The 20816-nt window shown below is 57.7% G+C and overlaps 2 protein-coding genes across 11 annotated transcripts; both read left to right on the top strand.

Moving 5' to 3' along the window:
- The first annotated feature begins 35 nt into the window (after window positions 1-35).
- On the top strand, window positions 36-10206 carry ADAM15 (ADAM metallopeptidase domain 15). 8 transcript variants are annotated; one of them, XM_037162489.2, is made up of 23 exons: window positions 37-271; window positions 1432-1535; window positions 2185-2261; window positions 2680-2758; window positions 2936-3012; window positions 3104-3296; window positions 4037-4102; window positions 4182-4250; window positions 4328-4497; window positions 4636-4720; window positions 5154-5302; window positions 5388-5562; window positions 5806-5898; window positions 6022-6326; window positions 6412-6607; window positions 6866-6943; window positions 7381-7453; window positions 7672-7810; window positions 8215-8284; window positions 8855-8926; window positions 9329-9400; window positions 9660-9784; window positions 9880-10206. In XM_037162489.2, the coding sequence occupies exons 1-23, from the start codon at window positions 202-204 to the stop codon at window positions 9923-9925; spliced, it is 2583 nt and encodes an 860-aa protein (XP_037018384.2). In that variant the 5' UTR covers window positions 37-201; the 3' UTR covers window positions 9926-10206. The 8 variants fall into 8 exon arrangements, 6 of the variants coding, with proteins under 6 accessions (XP_037018388.2, XP_053522263.1, XP_037018384.2 ...); XM_037162488.2 differs by having other exon boundaries at window positions 8852-8926; XR_005084856.2 differs by lacking the exons at window positions 9660-9784; window positions 9880-10206 and adding an exon at window positions 9002-9072 and having other exon boundaries at window positions 8852-8926.
- Window positions 10207-10293: 87 nt separating this feature from the next.
- Window positions 10294-18836, top strand: EFNA4 (ephrin A4). 3 transcript variants are annotated; one of them, XM_037162522.2, is made up of 5 exons: window positions 10294-11491; window positions 13440-13735; window positions 14146-14214; window positions 14358-14450; window positions 14637-14721. In XM_037162522.2, exons 1-4 carry the CDS (start codon window positions 11379-11381, stop codon window positions 14441-14443), a joined length of 564 nt encoding a protein of 187 aa, XP_037018417.1. In that variant the 5' UTR covers window positions 10294-11378; the 3' UTR covers window positions 14444-14450; window positions 14637-14721. The 3 variants fall into 3 exon arrangements, with proteins under 3 accessions (XP_037018417.1, XP_053522264.1, XP_037018416.2); XM_053666289.1 differs by lacking the exons at window positions 14358-14450; window positions 14637-14721 and adding an exon at window positions 18681-18836; XM_037162521.2 differs by lacking the exon at window positions 14358-14450 and having other exon boundaries at window positions 14637-15352.
- Window positions 18837-20816: the final 1980 nt, after the last annotated feature.

Raw genomic sequence — 20816 nt, 5'->3', positions numbered from 1 at the left:
TGGAGCACGGCGGGGGCGGGGCCTCTCCTAGGGAGGAGCCGCGGAGGAGAAGGGCCCGGCTTGGGACCCATAGAAGGGGGACGGGGCGGGGCCTGGCGGCTGCGCTGCCCCTCGGAGTTCGAGAGGCAGACCTGCACGCCTCCGATCCTCTGTGCGCAGCCCCGCACCTGCTACCCTCGGCTGCCCCGGGGCGCCGCTGTCATGCGGCTAGCGCTGCTCTGGGCCTTGGGGCTCTTGGGCGCGGGCAGCCCTCTGCCGCTTCCAGATACAGGTGAGTTCCGTCCGGGTTGTGGGCGGAGGGAGCACTGGAAAGAGGCTCAGGGAAGTCAGGAGGCATTGGGGTACTGAGGTCAGAAGGAGACCCTGAGAGACCACAGCCAGAGTGGGGCTGGCCCTGGTCTTCTGTCCTGGGCCGAGGGCCTGGTGACTGGACGATGGAGTGAAGAGGAAAGGAGAGTCATCCTCGGAACGGTCCCCGCGGACACTTCCAGACTGTGGTACCAGGCGGGTCCCTCGGGCTCGTAGGAGAGGGTCACTGCTCCCCAGAACTGGCATCTCGCTCCTTTGGGGCCTAGCTGACCGTTTCAGCCGGTGCCAGGGTGCCGAGTGTACACGCTCATAGGATTTGGCAAAGAGGATTCTCCCCGGCACTTCCTCCTAGGCCTGAGCGGCCAGGCACCCGTCACTGTAGTGCTGATGCCACCAGAAACCTGGCTGAGCTGGAGCGGGGCCCAGGAGGAGCCAAGAAAGGGGAGAATTGGCCAGGAAAGAGGCTGGGACACCAACTCCACCTTAGAACTTTCACTTCCAGCTCCTGTCTTGGGCTGAGGCGGGGCGGGGGGCGGGGGGGGGGTGCTGAGAGGGCAGGCGAGGGTGGAGTGTCCGGAGGAGAGAGGGCCATTGTGGGGGTGGGGGGGGCGGCTAGGGGGAAGGGACACTGGGAGGAAGTGGAGGCTGTGGGGAATGGGTGTGCCTGACTGGGCACCAGTGGCGTTTAGGGAGGGGGGTGTTTGCACTCCCCACCCAGAAATGGGCGTTTCTAGCATCTCTGTTGTGAGGAAAGGGGAGGGTGAGTGGACACCCAGCCAAGAGGCTTCCCTCAGTCCTCAAGGGGGCTTTTCTAGGAGGGGGAAGATGGGGTGGGAGTGGGCAGGGAGGAGGGCCCCTGTGAGAACCTGGGATTGGCCTGAGGGCCGTAGGGAGGGGCCACGGGCTGGGGTTTACTGAACAACTAACTCTCTCTGGGCTTTTGGGATGGGTTGGTGGGATGAAAGCACACTATTAGGGAGAAGCCCCCAGTATTCTCCTTTGAGTACCAGCATGCAATGTGGGAGTCCTTCAGGAAGAGAAGGGGCTTGATGTGCTGGGAACCAGGAGGGTCAGAGGGGCTGAGTCCCTCTGCACTCTTGGAATGTTCTGGGGACCTTGCAGGTGGCACCAAGGAGAGGGCAATTCCAGAGAGAGCCCTAGGTGGGCCCTTGCAGCCCCAGATCCTTCAGGACAATCTCACGCTCAGCCTAGCAGAGGTGCTTCAGGTGAGCCTCCCTCTCCCCTGAAATAAAGAAGTGCAGCCCCACCACCCTGCCACTTCATCCAATCAGGTCTCTCAAGACAAAGGTTGCCTGAAGAGCAGGCAAGCGACCCTCACTGTGGCACTGCCACCTCAGGTTTGGCTGCCTACCCCACCCTACCCCAGCACCTGGCTTCACTCACCTCCCTCTCCCCTCCGTACACATCTGTCTGCCTCAGAGCCACCCCACCCATTCAGGCCACTGGGAAACTGAGGCCAAACTTGCTTTCTCGGTCTCATTTGTTGGTTTTTCTCAGTGGGGAGGACTTAGATGGAGAGTCAGGACCTCATCAAATGCCCTCCCACTTACCCCCAATTCTAAAGCTGAGTCATAGGAAGGGCTGGGGCCTGCACTTGGTCCTCCACGATGCTTCCTCTCTGGGCAGGAAGCCGAGAAGGGGGCGGCTCAAGATACCTTCCTTGACCTCCCTGCACAACCCCCCAGAACAATGCCCCAGGCCACGCAGGCCTTCCTGGCCCCTTCCCTTGGGACACCCCCTCCCCACCAGTGATCTAATCATTGGTGCTCTCCTAAGGGCCTAACATTTTCTGGTCAGGAAGAATAGGAATTTCAGGCAGGGCCAGGGAGGTGACCTGCTCTCTGGTGCCCACAGACCAGCCTGCCAGAGGCTTTGCAGATCAAGTTGGAGTTGGACGGTGAGAGTCACATCCTGGAGCTACTACAGAATAGGTAATGGAAGTGATGACAATAATGATGATAACACAGCTAACAACATCCATAGCATCTACCATGTGTTACGTTACGTACTAAGCGCTTGAATTCATCTAATCCTTATAATAACCCTATAAGTAGGTACAATTATGTATTGTTATTGTCCTTGTTTTCTATGTAAAGAAGGCAAGGCAATAGAGGTTAAATGACTTGCCCAAGGTCACACAGCTAGTGTGTGGTGAAAGCCCGGTTGGAACCCAGACAATCTGGCGGAGTCTGTGGCCCAACCACTGCACTCGGCTGACTCAGTGGGAAGCAGGGAAGTTGGGGTATTGCCTGGCACCCAGCTACCCCTCTATCACCTTCAGGCCTTGGGCTGGCACTGCACCACTCTGGGAGACAGCTGATACTGCCCTCCTCTATCTTCACTCCGCAGGGAGCTAGTCCCAGGCCAGCCAACCCTGGTGTGGTACCAACCTGATGGCACCCGGGTAGTCAGTGAGGGACACAGTCTGGTGAGTTGGGCTCTCCTGTACCCTGTTTCTGGCCTGAGGGAAGAAGGGATGGGGCAACTGAAGGGTGCCTTCCTTGGGAGACTTGGGAGGAAGCTGCATATCTTAACCAACAGATGAGTCTCCTAGGCTGAAACCCTGGCCTGCTCTGCAAGCTGGCACTATCTCTCTGTGCTGCAGGAGAGCTGCTGCTACCAGGGGGGAGTGCAGGGCCATGCAGACTCCTGGGTCTCCATCTGCATCTGCTCCGGGCTCAGGTACAGGGGGTGGAGTCCACAAAAATAGAGAGAATGGCAGGTTATGAAAACGGAGCTGAAAAGTTGTCTGACTTCCTTCCTCTTTCCCTAGGGGCTTGGTGATCCTGTCCCCAGAGAAAGGCTATACCCTGGAGCTGAGGTCTGGGGACCTTCAGGGTCCTCCCATTATCTCCCGGATCCAAGATCTCCTCCTGCCAGGACACGCTTGCGCCCTAAGCCGGCATGAACCTGCGCCCACTTGGGCTTCAGCAGGGCACCCCCTGCGACAGCCTCGAATTCATCGGGTAAGGAAGGCCCCAGGAAGCTGGCCCCAGGGCCCTTGGGGCTGTTTGTTCACGGTGCTAGTAGTTCCTGCTAGTGGAGAGGTCTCCGTCCATGTGCCGGGCACTTTGGGACTTTATCTCCTCCACTCTGTCCACAGCCTGGGGAGGTGGGTGCTGTTGGGAGCTAGTGAGACAGGTTAAGTGATTTGCCCAAGGCCATTCAACTAATACCTGCTATATCCAGGATTTAGATGTAGGCACTAGACTCAAACTCCTCAAGTCTTATGATCCCATATGCAGAGAGCTCACTTGGATCTAGAAAATACATTGTTACCAATCTAAAGCAATAAAAACTGAATTTTCTAATTTGTAAAATAGGGAATAATAAAACTACTTACCTTATAGGGTTGCTATGAAGATTAAATAACTCAATATATATGTAAAGTACTTAGAACTGGGCCTGGCACATGGTAAGTATTTGATGGTCTTGGCTATTATTGTTTTTTTAATTTGGAAAAAGCTCTGTATTTGGAGCCAGAAAAGTGGGGCTCTACTCCCCACTTCCTAGCCTACTTTTTGGTCTACCTTGGGCAGGTCCCTGGCCTCTCAGGCTCGGTGGTCCGTCTCTAAAAAGGGGCTCTTCTCTCTCCTCTGTTAGGCCACACCAGGTGGGAGTGGACACAGCTTGGTCAGCCCTACATGGCTGCCGTCAGTGTGAGCAAGCAGCCAGTGTGCCTGACGCTCCCTTTTCTTGTCCACAGTGGAGGCGAGACGTGGTAACAGAAACCAAGATTATTGAGCTAGTGATTGTGGCTGATCATTCGGAGGTGAGCTTGCTGGCCTCAGCGTGCCCTGCCCCCACCCAAGTGCCCTGCCACCTTCCATGTCTCCTCTCTTAACCCACAGGTCCAGAGGTACCCAGACCACCAGCAGCTGCTAAACCGCACACTGGAAGTGGCCTTACTCCTGGACACAGTCAGTGTTGGGCAGGGCGGCATCCTTATACCTCCCAACTGTGGGAGTGCCTCTCCTGAGCCCCAGCTCTTTTTCAGTTCTTCCAGCCCCTAAACATACGAGTGGTGCTGGTGGGCCTGGAGGCGTGGACCCGACACGACCTGATAGAGATAAGCCAAGACCCAGGTGTCACGCTACACAACTTCCTCCGCTGGCGCCGGGCCAGCTTACTGCCTCGTTTGCCCCATGATAGTGCCCAGCTGGTGACGTAAGACCCCCCAGGCTCAGTCAGTGGGGCCACCTCTGCCCTGGCCTGGCCAATTTCACAGCCCAGCTCCCTACCTGAGGCCTTGAAGCTCTGGCCCTCTGGCTTTTGGCCTTGACCTTTGACCTCTCGATCCCACAGAGCTACTTCATTCTCTGGGCGCATGGTGGGCATGGCCATTCAGAGCTCCATCTGTTCTCCTGACTTCTCAGGAGGTGTAAACATGGTGAGCCATTTCCAGGTCTCCTCCCCATTCCCAGTGAGGCTCCTCCCAGCTGTGGCACCATTTATGGACTGAAAACCCCCACAAGTTACCCACCGAACCCCGAGCTGTGGGTAGAGAGGGCAGGGGTGCGTGCTGGGGCCTCTGCTGTCAGGGTGCCCTCACTGACGGCCCACTCTACAGTGTACAGTCTTCGCCTCGGAGGTCTTCCCGTTTGGGGGCGGCATCTGAGGCCCGAAGAGCAGAGGTGATCTCCCTGGGCCACACAGTGAGGGAGGGGAAACAGCTGACTGGAACCCAGGTTTTCTGCCACCCAGGCCTGGGCTCTGCTCCTGTGAAGGAGGGAGGCGGTGACTACTGAATGCCTGAGAGGTCAGATGAAGACAGAATGGGAGCAGTTAGGCTGGTGCTGGACCCAGGATACCCTTTTCCACAGGACCACTCCATAAGCATCCTGGGAGTTGCCTCTTCAATAGCCCATGAGTTGGGCCACAGCTTGGGCTTGGACCACGACTCACCTGGGAACAGCTGCCCCTGTCCAGGCCCAGCCCCATCCAAGAGCTGCATCATGGAGGCCTCCACAGAGTGAGTGACTGCAGGAGGTAGAGGGTGGATGGGCAGGGAGCAGGCAGTGGTCTACAGCCCCAGCCTTCCATGCTGCCCTCCCCAGTTTCCTGCCAGGCCTGAACTTCAGCAACTGCAGCCGACAGGCCCTGGAGAAGGCCCTCTTGGATGGGATGGGCAGCTGCCTCTTTGAACAGCTGCCCCGCCTGCCCTCCATGGCTACCGTCTGTGGAAATAAGATTTCGGGGCTGAGCAAGCAGTACAACTGTGGCTTCCCAGATGTGAGCCCCTCTCCCAAAGCCTTGCCCCACTTACTTCTGTGCCCTCTCCAAGACTCCTGAGCCCCTCTCTGTTTCTGAAGGGCCCTTTCATCCCTCTCCCACCTCCCTGTCTTCGGGGACAGCACGTGGATTTTTGGGCCCTAGCTTTCACTTGCTCTGGCCGTTCTTTTGGGTTCAGGCTCTGAGTGGTAGGCTCTCAGGCCGCCTTCTCTGATGCTCAGGCCGCTGTGCCCTGGCCCACAGGACTGCACTGATCCCTGCTGTGATTCTGTCACCTGCCAGCTGAGGCCAGGAGCACAGTGTACATCAGATGGACCCTGTTGTCAAAATTGCCAGGTGGGCGCAGACTGGACTGGACTCCTAGAGCTCACCTGCCAGGTGTCAGGGTGGAAAGGGTCGTTCTGACTCTCAGGGCCTGGCTGCATTTGCTCAGCACTGAAATTTGCTCACTGTCTACAGCTGCGCCCGGCTGGCTGGCAGTGCCGTCCAGCAAGAGGTGACTGTGACTTGCCCGAGTTCTGCTCAGGAGACAGCTCCAGGTGCCCTCCTGACATCAGTCTGGGGGACGGCGAGCCGTGTGCTGGTGGACAGGCTGTGTGCATGCAAGGGCGCTGTGCCTCCTATGCCCAACAGTGCCAGGCTCTCTGGGGACCTGGGGCCTGGCCTGCCGCACCACTCTGCCTCCTCACTGCCAATACTCGGGGGAATGCCTTTGGGAACTGTGGGCGCAGCCCTGCTGGCAGTTATGTGTCCTGTGACCCTAGGTGAGTTAGGGAGTGGCTCCTCCCCTGGGTTTGTGGGAAACTTGGCCCCAATCCCACTGACCCTGGGCCTCCTCCCTCGCCCTAGAGATGCCATTTGCGGGCAGCTCCAGTGTCAGGGGGGCATGGCCCAGCCTCTGCTGGGTTCAGCCCAGGACTTTCACTGGGAGACACTAGAAGCCAACGGGACCCAGCTGAATTGCAGCTGGGTACACCTGGACCTGGGCAATGATGTGGCCCAGCCCCTCCTGACTCTACCTGGAACAGCCTGTGGCCCTGGCCTGGTGAGCAACCCGGGGGGAACGAGACCAGGTTGGGAGGGATATCTTGATGTGGTGAGCAGTATCCTGGTCTCACAGTGCACCAGTGTAAAAGGCACAGACTCCGAGGGGAATTCAGATTCTCTGATCAAGTGAAGTCCTGCTGTCCTACGTGCCTCGGTTTCCCATCCGTAAAAGCAGGCTGTGGCTTCAGCCATGTTGGCCTCCAGTGCTAGTAAGCTCTGCAAGAACATGATCTTTGCTCTTCTTCTCATTGGGCAGGTATGCATTGACCGTCGGTGCCAGCCTGTGGATCTCCTGGGAGCACAGGAGTGTCGAAGCAAATGCCATGGGCATGGGGTGAGGTGGTGTGGAGAGGTGGACGGGGAGCAGGGAGCCTCCAGGGAGGAAGAGGGTAATGGACTTTGAAAACAGACATCCCTGGTTCTAATCCTTGCTCTACCACTGCCTAGCTGCATGACCTGGGGCAGGTTATTAACCTCTCTGAGCTCGGTGTCCTCATCCATCTAATGGCCATAACAATAGCACTCACCTCCTGAGGTACGTGAGATGAGTGTGTAAGCTTCTGCCCAGTGTCCCGCATATAGGAGGCGGTTGAAGTGGTGGTTCGATCTGGTTTCCTCCAGCGTGGGTGAGGGCTCCCAGAGCATTGGCTCCCTGTGCCCATGGTCCCACACACCTGCCATTCGTGCATATCTGAGATCTTGAAAAGCAGGGGACAGGGAAACATGGCCTCAGTGTACAGAGCCCCTCACTGCTCAACCTGTACCTCCTAGGTCTGTGACAGCACTAGGCACTGCCGCTGTGAGGAGGGCTGGGCACCCCCTGACTGCAGCGCCCGGGTCAGAGGTAGCACGGCCTGGGGGCGGGGGCAGCTGGGAGGGCAAAGTGGCTTATGTTTTCGCCCCCTCATTTTCCGACCCCTCTACTGATGGTTCCCTCACTCTGTGTGACCCCTGGCTCCCCTCACTTTCTCTGTGCACTTGATCTCACTCCCTGCCCCCTGCGCCTTTCTGGGTGTAGAGTTCTCAGCCCTGCCCACCTTCAAACATGCCTTCACTCGGCAGCCTCCAGCTCCCTGACCACAGGGCTGCCCCTCAGCCTCCTGTTGTTGCTGATCCTGGTGCTGCTTGGTGCCAGCTACTGGCACCGTGCCCGCCTACGCCAGCGACTCTGCCAGCTCAAGGGACCCAGCTGCCAATACAGGTACCAGCCTCCTTGCTACCAGCTCCCTCCACACCTCTCTTGAGCCCTGCCCCCATCTCCTGTGCAGCCCCTGCCACCTGGTTCTGACCCCAAGCCCCTTGGGCCACACCACACACGCCTCCTTTCCCTCCATGTGCCTTGGAACTCTTCACCTCACACATAGGCCTGTAGCCCTGAATGGGTAAGCTGAGGTGCTAGGGTCACTTCCCCTCAGAAGCCCATGTGCTGGGGAACTGGGGCCCTCGGACTGATCTGCTTCCCCTCCACACCCAGTCGGACCTAAACTCCACACATGCTCCTCTGCAAGGAGCTGCAAAGGGTTAGGCCCACTCAAGGGTGGCATGTAGGTGAAGAACATGGTCTGAGGCTGGGCCCTCTCCCTCCTTGTCTTTCTCCATGCTCAGGGCAGCCCAGTCTGGTCCCCAAGAACGCCCAGAACCCCCACAGAGGGCCCTGCTGATGCTGGGTGCCAAGGTGAGTCCTGGATGCCAGAGAAGAGAGGGCCCCACCTTGGCCAGACATCCAGCCTGGGCCCTGGGGTGGGGGTATTGGAGACTCTAGACTGAAAGATTCACATTACCCAAGAGTCAAAGGCCAGCCTGGAGTGGGGAGGGGCAGTCACCTAGAGGAGGGTCCGCTGAGCTCTTTGAGCTGGCCAAGCTGGTGGCTTTGAGAGGTGATCTACCCCTGCTCCCAGCAGTGGTCCCTGGATGGATCACTAGGGGGGGTGGGGCCCAGAATGGCCTTGGCTTCAGCGTGTGGGGACCTGATGAGGCCCACTTTGCCATGTGTAGAGGGCTGGTGAGTGCTCCTGCTCTGAGCCCTCTGGGTCTGATGACAGGAGTATGTGTGCGGAGGTGGTCTCCATGCCCACCCTGCCACTTCTCACCCCCTCTGCATAGCACTGAATAACGGCATGCACAACCCCACTGCCCCTGGGATCCTGGCTGCCCCTCCCTGGGCACTAACCCCTCTCTGCCTGCATCTGTCTCTCTACTCCCTACCCGACTCTGTGCCTGTTTGCTCCTCCTGCTCTCTCAGCAGGCTAGTGCACTTGGCTTCCTGGTTCCCCCTTCCAGGCCACTGCCTCCTGACCCTGTGTCCAGGAGACTCCAGGTAAATCTGGGCCTGGCCCAGGGCAGGTGGGAGGCTTGGTACCCAACTGCAGTTCTCATCCCTGTTCCCTGCCAGTGATGCTCTTCATTAGGGGACCAGGGTGCCCCTCAGCCTTCAGACACTATGAGCCCCAGAAGCAGCAAAGGGTGAGCCTCCTGCCTTGGTTTCTACCACCATCTGGTGGTCAGTGGCGGGACTGCAGTGGGCCAGGGACACCACAGTGACCCATTCCTTCCTCCCTCCAGACATCTGCTGGCATGCACCCAAGCCCTGTGCACATGTTCCCATTCTCCTGTCCTCTGGCTGATTTTGCATGTTGACCTGAACCCCTTGGGAGAACCCCTGCATGCCCACTGCCCCCCTCTGTGCTCTCACAGCCACTGCCCTTCTCTCTGTGTTCAGGCTGAGCTGGCTGACCGACCCAATCCCCCCACACGCCCTCTGCCTGCTGACCCGGTGGTGAGGCACCCGAAGGTAACAGTGGGGGGAGAGAAGGTCACAGCCTCTTCCACCACCCAGGGCTGTTATGGTAGTGGCCATGACGAGATGCCCTCTCTATTTGAGGGCACATACCCTGGTGGCATCTCTAAATGGCGACAGGTTTGTTTGGGGAAAAAAAGGTAATCTCTGGCGCTGCCCCCACACACACTGGTGTTCCCCGGCACCAGTACATCCGGGGTGGCCAACCTGACACCCTCTCCCAAGTTGGCCTTCTACCTCCTCTCTCTCTCTGTCTCAGGGGCCTGCCAAGCCCCCACCACCAAGGAAGCCACTACCTGCCAACCCCCAGGGCCGGTGCCCTTCAAGTGACCTGTCTGATCCAGGAGCTGGAAACCTACCCCTGGTGGTACCCTCCAGGTGGGCAAGGAAAGGCGCTGAGAATGGATGGGCGGGAGGAGTGGTCTGGGAAAAGGGTATTTCTCACCTTTTATTCTCTGCTTCTGGCACCCCAGGCCTGCGCCGCCACCGCCACCAGGGGTGACCTCCCTCTACCTCTGAACTCTCCTGAAGTTTTGCCTGCCTCCAGGACTTAAAGAGGCATGGACAGGTTTCATGGAGTACACCCACACACACACTCAGCAACAATGGAAGGAGCCAGCGCCTGGACACAAAGGAGCAGGTGTCTGAAGTCACCTCCACAAGCTGCTGAGCATCACCCTGGGGACCAGCCCATGCAGTTGCAGCTGAGGGTTAGGGAGCGCTGGGCGCTGGACCTAGCTGAAGGAGGTGTGCACAGCCTGTCTCTCTGCTCAGTTACAATAAATGAAAGATCTCCGGGGCGTGCCTCGGTGTGTCGGCTCAGGGAAGGTTGGGTGGCCTTTGCTGCAGCTCATCTGGCCAGCAGGGGACGCTGCCCCCTCAGATGAACACAGAATAGGGAGAACGAGAGTCCCACGAAGGAGCAGCTTCTGTCACCGGGATCCTCGGATGCTCGGACGCCCATGGTTTGCTTCTGCCCAGTCTGGAATAGCTCTCTGTGCAGTCCAGTACCAAAGGGAGGAGTCTGCCTTTTGCCATTCCGTCACCCAGCCCTCGCCCCAACGCTTAGGGGTGACCATTCGACAAACCGGCCAAGTTGTTTTACCCTCCGTCCCCACCCTCTGACTGGTGGCTGGGTAAAGTGGATCTGGCTGGTATTCTCAGAGCCCCAGAGCCGGGGCGGAGCCCGGCGGCAGCTCCCACGATCTCAAGGCCAGGCACCTGCCTCCTCCCCCGCCCCCACCTGAGGGCTCGGGAACAAAGGTGCTTTGTACAAGCCGCAACCACCTCATTACTTCGTCTTCAAGGCTGGCGCTGCGCGGGCCCCCAGCCCAGGATGGAGGTGTGGGGCGGAAAGGGACAGGAGCCAAACCCCAAGGTGGGCTTCGAGCTCACCACTGCAGGCTCAGTGGGGGAAGGGGAAGTGAGGAGGAGGAGTGCTCCAGGAGGCGGTCTGTCCCTTCCCCCCAGCGCTGTCTCTAGAGGTGAAAAAAAAAAACCCACAAACAAACCAGGGTGATGCGCTAAGGTGGCTGGACAGACTTCGTGGGTCCTTGCCCAGGCCTCACTTTACTCTTTCTGGGCAAGGGGCCTGTGCTCCTATTTAAATCTTCCACACTTCTAATAACACTGTCTACAGTGTACTAATGCAGACCCTAAAGATACAACCTCTTTAAAAACCGTCATGGATCGGGAAGACGTCCCTCCTGGCCCCTCGCAACCCTGTCCAGTCTCTGTAGGAGCCTGGCTAACCTGGCCCTGATAACGGCTCACAGGGGGTTAACAAGAGTTGGCGCTGGAGTGGAAAGGCGGAGACACACTCCTATTGGCGAAAAGTTATCCAGGGGCGTGGTTGATGAGTTTCCACACCCCACCCCCTTCCCCCGCACCCCCTCTTCTCTACTTTGTACCTTTCTGGCGGCCACGGCGAAGTGGGCCGGGCCGAACCAGACCAGACTGAACCGCGGGGGCGATGCGGCTGCTGCCCCTGCTGCGGACTGTCCTCTGGGTCACGCTCCTCGGCTCCCCTCTGCAAGGGAGCTCTGGCCTCCGTCACGACTTCTACTGGAACTCCAGTAACCCCAGGTAGCCGGGCCGAACCCGGCCAGCAGCCTGCGGGGCCTGTGAACTCCCGGGCTTAGCGCGCGTTCCTCCGAGTCTCTCTCTCTCTCTGTCTGTGTGACTCTCGCTCAGTGCAGGGTGCCGCCGGCACCCGGCCGGCTGCACTCCAGGGCTCCTTTGTTTGAGTCGGCGGGGAGGGGGGAGGGGCGAGGCGTGCCCCGGGTCTCCCCCCAACCCGCACGTGTCGGGGGACGCTCAGAGGACCTCAGCCCCAAGTATGGTAGGTAGCCTCTTAGAGCCGGGAGCTGAGGGCCCTCGGCCTGCGCGCTCCGAGCCCCGCCCCCTCTCTTCTCTCCTGGTGACCCTCAGCCTCCCTCCAGCTTGAGGGAGGCGGGCGGACTTGAGAGCGAGCAGGGGACTTTCCTCGAGAAGGAGCGTGAGTTACTCCCCGGCTTGCCTGCCTCCCCTCCGGCACTCACTGTCTCCTGATCTCTTATTTGGCATCTATGTTTCCATCTCAGTCATTATCTCCTTCTATTTGTCTCTAGTCTGGCCCCTGCCCTTCTAGCTCAATCACTTTTGGCCAAGTCTTTGACCTCCGTAACTGCTTCCACCCCCCTCCCCAGTTCCCCCTGTCTCTCTCTACTGTCTCCATCTGTTTTCCTTTCTGATTTTCTACTTGAGACAACCTGACTCCGCCTTTATTCACTCACTAAGAGCGTACTGGGCACCCACCGGGACCTGTGCTAGGGTGCTGGAGATCAGACGTTCGAAACCCTAGACTCTGCCCTCTGAGAGCCCAAAGACCCCCTGGGGAGGGCAGACCAGGCCTCTGGGCAGGTCATTACAATACCAATACCGGATGATAAGAGCCATTGTTGTCTTCTAACTCAGAATTCCTCTCTCTCTGTTCCAGACCAGTGCCTCTGAATCACTTGGAGGACTTGTTAAAAATTCAGGTTTCTAGCCCCCAACTCCGAGGTTTCCGGCTCATTCATTCAATCCACACATATTTATTGAGCCCTGTCCTTGTGCAGGACACTTTTCCAGGCACTGAGGATGTGGTGAAAGAAAGTGTACAAAGGTTTCTTGTGTTCTAGTAGTTCTGAGCTGAGCCCAGGAATGTGCATTTCTAACCAGAACTCCTGATACTGGTGCCCCTTGGACCACCCATTGGGGACAGTTGGAGGCCTTGCCCAGGTCAAGCTAGGGTGTGTGTGTGTGTGTGTGTGTGTGTGTGTGTGTGTGTGTGTGTGGAGGGGGCGAGCTGTATTTGGTGCTGTGCAGGGCAGTCGGCCCCAGTCCTTGCCACCTGCACTGGCTCCCTGAGGCAGGTCCCCAGACAGGGGCATCCTGAGGAGGCTGAAGACTGGGTGATATGTAGAGAGGGCTCCCTCCACTTCTGGGACTTTGTTCTGGCAACAAAGGCGGGGAGCACCCACCATCCACTCCCTCACTGACATTCTTTTTAGCATTGGATTGAGGTCTGGAGGGTGGTCCCCTCTGTACATCCCCTGTTCCCCAGTCTCCACCTCTGCTTCTGTGACTGTGTTGTGGGCCTAGATCTCTGTCCCTCGCCTCCACCCCAGCTTCTTCACAGCAACCATTCACCTAACATTTACCTGGCACAGGTGCTGTGCCAGGCGCTGGTTGGGCACTAGGGCCAGAGAGCCAGATGGCAGTTCCCACGCAAAGGCAGGGCACGGAGGGAGGCCCTCTCACAGTTGAGCCATGTGGTTGTGGGCGATTCCTTAACCACTCTGAACCTGTAAATCTGTTGTCTCGTTCGTTTCTTGCGCCCTGTCTCTCAGGAGTTGTCAGTCTGTAGACCTCAGGCCTTGCTGAGATGTTCCCTCTCCAGAGGGCAGGAGAGGGGTGGGTAGAGACCCTTGGGAAGGAGCGTCTCTGACCTGTGTGCCCCACATGCGCCCTGCCATGACCCCCTCAGCCCACACCTACCTTGTGCCTGCAGGCTGCTTCGAGGAGACGCCGTGGTGGAGCTGGGCCTCAACGACTACCTGGACATCTTCTGCCCACACTATGAGGGTCCAGGCCCCCCCGAGGGCCCTGAGACATTTGCTTTATACATGGTGGACTGGTCGGGCTATGAGGCCTGCCAGGCACAGGGGGTGGGTGCCTTCAAGCGCTGGGAGTGCTCCCTCCCCTTTGCTCCCTTTGGCCCAGTTAAATTCTCAGAGAAGATTCAGCGTTTCACGCCCTTCTCCCTTGGCTTCGAGTTTTTGCCTGGAGAGACCTACTACTACATCTGTGAGTGGGGAAGGGCGCACCGGTCCCCTCTTGGGGGAGATGAGGACAGGAATGGGGTGCCTGGCTTTGCCACCAGTCCAGGTAGAGAGCCTGAGGTGAGGGGGAAGGATGGGACTGGAAATGAAGGCCAGACCTGGGAGGGAGGAGGGGCTGTGGTCAGCGAGAGGGATTGTAGGGGCCCTGAGTCCAGGACTGAAGAAGGGGGCATCTAGAGTGAAGTCTACGCAGAGGAGGACGAGGTCCTGGGAAAGGTGGTGAGGGGCATGAGGAGGGGCCGTGGATGGGCCCTTGCAAGTGAACGGGGCCCAGAAAGAAGGAAAAGCTTTCCCAGGAATTGGAGAGAAGAGAAGCTGGGAGGGTCTGAAACAGAATCTGCAAACTAGCCTGTGCTGTTTCCTCCCACCACGCAGCGGTGCCAACTCCCGGGAGTCCTGGCCAGTGCTTGAGGCTCCAGGTGTCTGTCTGCTGCAAGGAGAGCAGTAAGTGGGTTGGGGAACTGGGAGCACCCCTTCTGGCTCGGGGTCCGTGGGGTCGAGGGGAGGCGTGGGAGAATCTGGGAGCATCAGACTCAGAGGGATCCAGGCAGGGTTAATAAGCTATGGCCTCTTTTCTCCCCATTGAGCCTGTGGGAGCTTCACACTGAAGCCTGTCGTGCTGGGCCAACAGAACAGCATCTTCAGGGTCAAGGCCCTTGACGGCTTTTGCTGAACTGGTGGTGTGTATTGGCAATTGGGGGGAAACTTAGAAGTTGGGGCTTACAGAGGATAAGGTGGTAGATTACAGGAAGGGAGTGGCTGGTCTGAGAGACCCTGGAGAATAGGCTAGAACAGCTGATGATGGGCAGAGTGAAAGGACACTGCTGGGATGGAGGACACATTGGTGCTGCCCCTCCTCCTCACAGAGTCTGAGTCAGCCCATCCTGTTGGGAGCCCTGGAGAGAGTGGAACTTCAGGGTGGCAAGGCGGGGGCACCCCCAGCCCCCTCTGTCTCTTGCTGCTGCTGCTGCTTCCAATTCTTCGTCTTCTGCGAGTTCTCTGAGCCAAGTGGACCCTTCCTGCCACCCCAGGAATCAGAGCCCTCCCAGGACACCCTGGAGAGGAGCCCCTGCCACCTGAGCTGGGAGTGCCAAGCTAGACGGACAAGATGGAGGAGTGATGAGGGGAGTCAGAGGGTCTGAGGTGACCCTTGCAGGTGCTGGCCCCCTCATCCCAGGCCGAAGAGGAACTACAGGGGAGCTGCAGACAGCCCTGGGCATCTAAAGACGAGGCAGGATAAACAGACTCTCCAACAGCTGTTTTGATGGCCTTATCGCATCTCCCAGGAAGACTGGCATTTGTTGGGATTGAATCCTTGAGCCTGCTGGGGGCCAAGGCCAAAAACCTGGGACAGGTGGATTGCAGGACCAGGTCAAGGAAGCAGCCCAGGCCTGCCATCTGTGCCCAGGGCCCTGTGGGCCCCTTCCCTGGGGCAGCACCTTTCCCTCCCAGGGGGTCACTCACTTGTCTTCTGTGAAGACAGAGACTTGCCATGAGGCTGAGTTTCATAACAGTTTGTATTTTTATAAGTGTCTGGACCAAACCTTCAATAAACCACCCAGCTTTTTGTTGCTGTCCTCGACCTCTGGCTCCTTCCCTGCCACTAGGAACTCCCTGCAGCCTCTGCTCTCAGCTTGACTTGGCTTGACCTCCGTGCCAGCTGTGCCCAGGCCATCCACACCAGGCTTCAGTGGGCACCCCTCTGGGCAGTGCGGGCTGGGTGCCAGCAGCAGCTGTGGAGCTTGGCACCTTCTCCCACCTCCCTAGCTGGCTTCCTGTGCTGAGGAGGGGGCAGGTGCTCCTGACAGCCCACCCATCCGAGGCACTGCCCAAACTGTGATAGCACAGGCAAGGCTACTAGAAAGACAGCACCTGGGTTTCAGGGTGTCTGGGTCCCTGCGAGCTGGGTGTCCCCCTCCCGAGGGCAGTCTGGGCGGTGCCTGGCCTAGAAGGGGAAGGTGGGGTCGGATCAAAGCCTCCATCCCCAGCGGCCTCTTTGTTCTTTGCTTTTACAAGAGGGTGGGAGGCGGGGAAGGAAGGGGGGCCCCCTTTGCTCTCGAGCCCGCACTGTGTCTCCCACCTGTGGCAGAAGTGGCTATGGTCTCCCCTCAAGCCCACTGGGCCTTCCTTCTGAATGATGTCCTGGATGGAGCTGGAGGAAAGGGCTCCCCTTCCCCCGCAGTTCTCTACCGCCCCGGGGCCCGCAGCCTCCACAGGCACAGCGTCTGCCTGCCTGGCACTGAGCCCGCGATCGATAGGTGGATGTTGTGCTGATTAGCTCCGCGGCTGCGGCAGCGAGAGGCGGCGTGTGAACACGCGGTGGGGCGGGGGCGCGGGGGGAGGGGGGCGGTGGTTGGAGACTGACAGACTGAAATGCTGGGGATTTCTAAGCCCTCCCCCACCCTCTTGTGCGCCTTGGTCAAAGCCAGGTCCCTCGGTAAATTCCATTGCTCTGGCTGCGGCCTGGGATGGAGGACAGCGGCGCAGGCGGAGCGGACACAAGTCAACCCCTTCCCCATATGAGGCCACTTTCAGAAAATGTCATATCCGTAGGTATGCATGTGTCAGGACCCTCACCCCAAACAGTCTTTAGCGCGCGGAGGGTAGGGACTGGAGTGCGGAGGGCGTGGAATCTGAGCTGAAGAACGAAATATGAGCTTGGTCTTCTGGTTCTGGATTCGAGTTCCATCTGTACTACCGCCCAGGACATATGTTTATGTCGCCATGGAATTCAACTGTACTGTTACCTCCACCTGTCTCCAGTGGAACCATAGGTGGGGCAGGCTAGGGGCAACTGGTTAGTAGCCCCTGCCTCTCATTGAGAACTGTGGGAGGTCTCACTGCTGGCCGCTGTCCCAGACACACCCTCCTGGGTGACCAGGCCCGGCGCGCCCACTCAGGAGTCCCTCTGGCGCGCTGATCTGCCGAGATAAGAACGCGAGTTCGAAAGAGACTCGGGCCCAGTGGGCTTTGCCCGCACTCCTACGAGCGCGCTCCCTCTTGGTCTCGCCTTCGACACAGACAGACACACACACACATCCTCGCGGCCCGCTCAGCCCCCTGCGAGAGCTAGGGCGAACACCTAGGCAGCTGCGCACTTGTAGGGGCGGGGACGAGGGCGGGCGGGGGAGGGGGGCGGTCGCAGACTGAGGCCAGGAGGCCGCAGGCCTCAAGCCAAGCCAGCCTTCCCTGCCCTCGCTTTCCTCTCAGCCTCTGCCCTGATGCAATCTCGGGGCATGTCCCCATGGAAAACGAGAGCCCAGTCTGCTCCTGGGGCAGAGACGGGCTAAAGGCGCTAGGAGGTCTTCCGGTACAGGGCCCTACCTATATCCATGAGAAACCCTCCGGTCGTGTTCCGAGGCACCGTTCCAGAAGGCTTGGGCAGGTCTGCAAGTTTGGGGGCGTCAGCGATCTCCCCTAAACTCGGCGCTAGGCGGCTGAAGGTGGAGCCCTCGATTTGCTAGGCATGCCCTCATCCCCCAAACAGATGCAAAAACTCCCCTCATCTTTGCCTCATTCTATCTGTCCGTTCCAAGAGCCTGAGAGCCCGAGTCTCTGTTACCGGATCCTGCTCCACACTTTCCGAGACTGCAAATCTCCCTCCTTCCCTAGAGGCTAAACCCTGAAGTTTTGGTCTTATTGGGACCCGTCCCTTTTTTCTTCTCCTTTATAAATCCTTCCTTCCTTTCCTTATTCATTCATTCAGCAAATTGTGAGCTCCCAGCAAGCCCTTCTTTCTGCGGCCACCTGGGGCAGCGGTCGTTTGGGAGGGGAGGGGGGATCCCCAGCTGTGATGCAGCTGGAGAAGGGTACTCTGGCTTCCAAATAGCCAATAGAATTCGGGGGCCTGGGGCATGAGGTCATCAGAGGTAATGCCTATTGGTTCAGGTCTGGACGTGGGAGGGGTCCCCATAGCAACCAACGGTGAGTCCAGGCATAACCTGGAGAGTTTGAGCTTCAGTAGCCAGCTTGGGTGGTGCCTGGGTCAGGGGCAGGGAGGCTGGGGTGGCTCTCAGCTTCCCAAGTCCTTCCTTAGCCCGACCAAGTTCTTAGCTTTCTTTCTTTATCTTTTTTTTTAAATTGATTTTAGAGAGACAAAGAAAGGGAGAGAGAGAGAAATGTCTATTTGTTCTTCTACTTAGTTGTGCATTCATTAGTTGCTTCTCTTATGTGCCCTGACCAGAAATCTAACCCACAACCTTGTTTCATGGGGAGGACGCTCTAACCAACTGAACTGCGCGGACGGGGCCTAAACTGGTGTCTTTCTCACTTTGAGTAAGTCGAGATTAGTGCCACTCAACCCTGGAAAGTTAGGAGGGCAGTCCTGGCAACAGTGTTGGGGTCCTGGGTGCAGAGCCGCTGCCACCAGGAATGTTAATTCTGAGATCCTCGTGTTCTCTGCATACCGTCTGCATCTCATTTGCATTCTCTTCATTTAAGGTCAAATTGGGCAGACATCTCCACATCCCCAGCTCTGTCGCTCTACAGCCCTGTTGCTATCTATATCCCGAATCTACCCCTTAGAGTAATCTCAGTCATCTAGTTCCTTATCCCACCCCTCTTCCCAGCCTCCAGCATCTACAGAAGTGGGAGGGGACACAGCCTACCCAAAGGAGAAAGGACAAGAAGTCGGCTTCCCCCTCTGAATGTTTCGTGGCAGATGGGGAGGACTGGTCTGTACTGCCTAGAGACTAAATTGGCAAAGCCAGTAGTGGGGGGAGGTGCCCCCGGCTGGGTTGAGGATCTCCAGGGCCAAATCATGCACACACCTGGCAGGGTGCTGGAACAGGAGATGCCTGCCTCCAGCCAGGGGCAGGCCTACCCACCAGTCTGGTGCCAGGGCAGCTTCCTTCCTCCAATTAAACCTTAATGAGGTGTCATTAACCCTTACCTTGCCTGCCTGTCCTCAGGTGGAACACAAACTCATGGTCTCACACTGAGTGGAGAGAAAGAAGGGCCTTCGAGGAAGCTGAGAACCACGAAAATCAGAGGACCAAGCGACAAGAAGGTGGGGCCAAAGACATGAGTGGCATGAGTTTGGTGTCCTTTGTGTGCTTCTGAGGGGTTCTGCGGAGGAGTCCCACTGTCTGAATGTATTTATTCTTTTGTTTGTCAATTCAACAATTATTTATTAAGCACCCCACCTACTCCTATTAACTGACTACCAAGCTGCATGCTAGATGCTGGGAATAACACTTGCATAAGACAAGATCCCTTCCCTTAAGAAATCTTCAGCACAAACTGGTATGGCTCAGTGGGTTAAGCAGTGGCCTGCAAACTGAAAGTTTGCCGGTCCGATTTCCAGTCAGGGCCTATGCTTGGTTTTTGAGAGGCAACCGATGGATGTGTCTCTCACACATCGATATGTCTCTCCCTCTCTTTCTCCAGCTCCCCCTTACCCTCTCTCTAAATAAATAAATAAAATCTTTTTAAGAAAGAAATCTTCATATTACTTGAGAAGACAAACTGACCAAGAAATAATTATAATGGCAAGTGCAAATCTATTATAAAGCTATGTACAAAGTGCTACGGGAACACAGGGCAAGGGGCTGTCAGGGAAGGCTTGGGTTGTGAAGGACAAAGTTTATGGTAGGGAGGGGATGTGGTCTGATTCAGTGCGAGTCTGTGCTTAGCTGTGTCATCAGGGCGGCTTGTGCCTGTGTCTGCCCTCCCAGAGCTCTGTGCTTTGCATCTGTGAACATGTATGTGAGTGTGTCTGTGTGTTCTCTGGGTCTCTCTGTGTCTAGAATCCTTTTTCTTGAACGCACATGGTGGTTTTATTACAGATCAATGTTTGCTGTGAAGCTCTTGTACAGATTAGTCCGAACCTGCCCAGCCCAGGGGAGGGGAAGTGGCGAAGCTATGTTGGCTCTTTGGGAAGGGGTGGGCAGGCACCATGTTTATAGCTGGGGACCCAGATCCCTGGCTCCAAGTGGCAGCAGAATAGCCGGTGGAGGCTGAGGGCTGAGCCCCAGGCTATGGAAGGGTGCGCCTAGGCTTCAGTCCCTCTGCCCCTAGCTCCCCCAGGGGCCGCAGGGGTTACAGAGCTCAGGCCCCCTCCCCCAACCTGTTCTTCCGTCTGCAGAGGAGCAGGCCAGCTCAGACCTGTCTGCTGCTCTCTCCCTCAGGGAGCAGAGCCTTTCCAGGGGACATGAGAGGGCCAGGGAATGCTGGGCCTACTGGAAGGCCCCAGGCCCCCCACCCTAGCCCTCTCTGGCTCTTTTCAGCCTGGATTCTCCCCACCCACTCTTCAGTGCCATTTCTCTGGGTTTTGCCCAGACATAGCCATCTTTGCCAGGGGAGCCCTTGGCTGCTATAGGCAGCGGGTGGGGGCTAGAGCTCCGGCAGTGAGAACAGGCATGGGGGGTGGGGTGGGAAGGAGGACGAGGAGATCGTGAAGGTCTCTATACGCAGAGACCTCTACCTTAACTTCCTCTGTCTCCCTGCAGCCACTCAATGGAAAGCTACATTTTGGTGGCAGGAAAGACAAGACAGTCTGGATTAAGGTAGAATTTTAGGGGTTAAGGAGAGGCTCTGAGGTTAAGGAGCCCCCTTCCACACTGTCAAGGATGGGGGACCTTGTTTTTTTGCTGTGACGTTTCCTGTCCCCGATGCTATTCCTTTCCCACCCATGCCCACTCCCCAAGCACTGTGACACCCCTTCCCACTAGGGTGGCTCTTAGAGCAGCTTGCAGATGAGGGAGAACAAATGGGGAAAGGGGCTAGTCCAGGTGGGTCGTCGTTGGGAGATACCCCTTCACAATAAAGATAAGGGGCCTCCCTCAGTCAGATGCTCCACAGGCCCTAACCCTGCACCAAGTGCTTCTGAGACAGGGTTCCTAATCCCCACAACAGCCAGCTCCTCCAGGCAGGGCAGATCAGCACCACTCCACGGTCTCAGGGCGGTAAAGTGACTGGTGCAGTCAGTGAGTGGTAGAACTGGAATTCAAACCCAAGCTCATCCTGTTAACTGCTCAACCAGACTGCCTCCCTCTCAGCTCTTCTCGAAGCTCACTCAGGAGTCACACATGCCTCCAGTGGAACAC

This window comes from Artibeus jamaicensis, unplaced genomic scaffold (genome assembly GCF_021234435.1).
Source record: "Artibeus jamaicensis isolate MK-2021 breed Jamaican fruit bat unplaced genomic scaffold, CSHL_Jam_final contig_447, whole genome shotgun sequence".
Classification (NCBI taxonomy): domain Eukaryota; kingdom Metazoa; phylum Chordata; class Mammalia; order Chiroptera; family Phyllostomidae; genus Artibeus; species Artibeus jamaicensis.
This window is presented reverse-complemented; position numbering and strand designations above follow the sequence as displayed.

Bases quoted from the DNA above. Each gene is read 5' to 3' on its own strand.
- ADAM15 (XM_037162488.2), top strand. From the start codon at position 202: ATGCGGCTAGCGCTGCTCTGGGCCTTGGGGCTCTTGGGCGCGGGCAGC. The intron at 1,536-2,184 runs GTGAGCCTCCCT...TGGTGCCCACAG, and splicing joins GCCTAGCAGAGGTGCTTCAG to ACCAGCCTGCCAGAGGCTTT. The intron at 4,251-4,327 runs GTCAGTGTTGGG...GCTCTTTTTCAG, and splicing joins TGGCCTTACTCCTGGACACA to TTCTTCCAGCCCCTAAACAT.
- EFNA4 (XM_037162521.2), top strand. From the start codon at position 11,379: ATGCGGCTGCTGCCCCTGCTGCGGACTGTCCTCTGGGTCACGCTCCTC. The intron at 13,736-14,145 runs GTGAGTGGGGAA...CCCACCACGCAG, and splicing joins AGAGACCTACTACTACATCT to CGGTGCCAACTCCCGGGAGT. The intron at 14,215-14,636 runs GTAAGTGGGTTG...TCCTCCTCACAG, and splicing joins TGTCTGCTGCAAGGAGAGCA to AGTCTGAGTCAGCCCATCCT.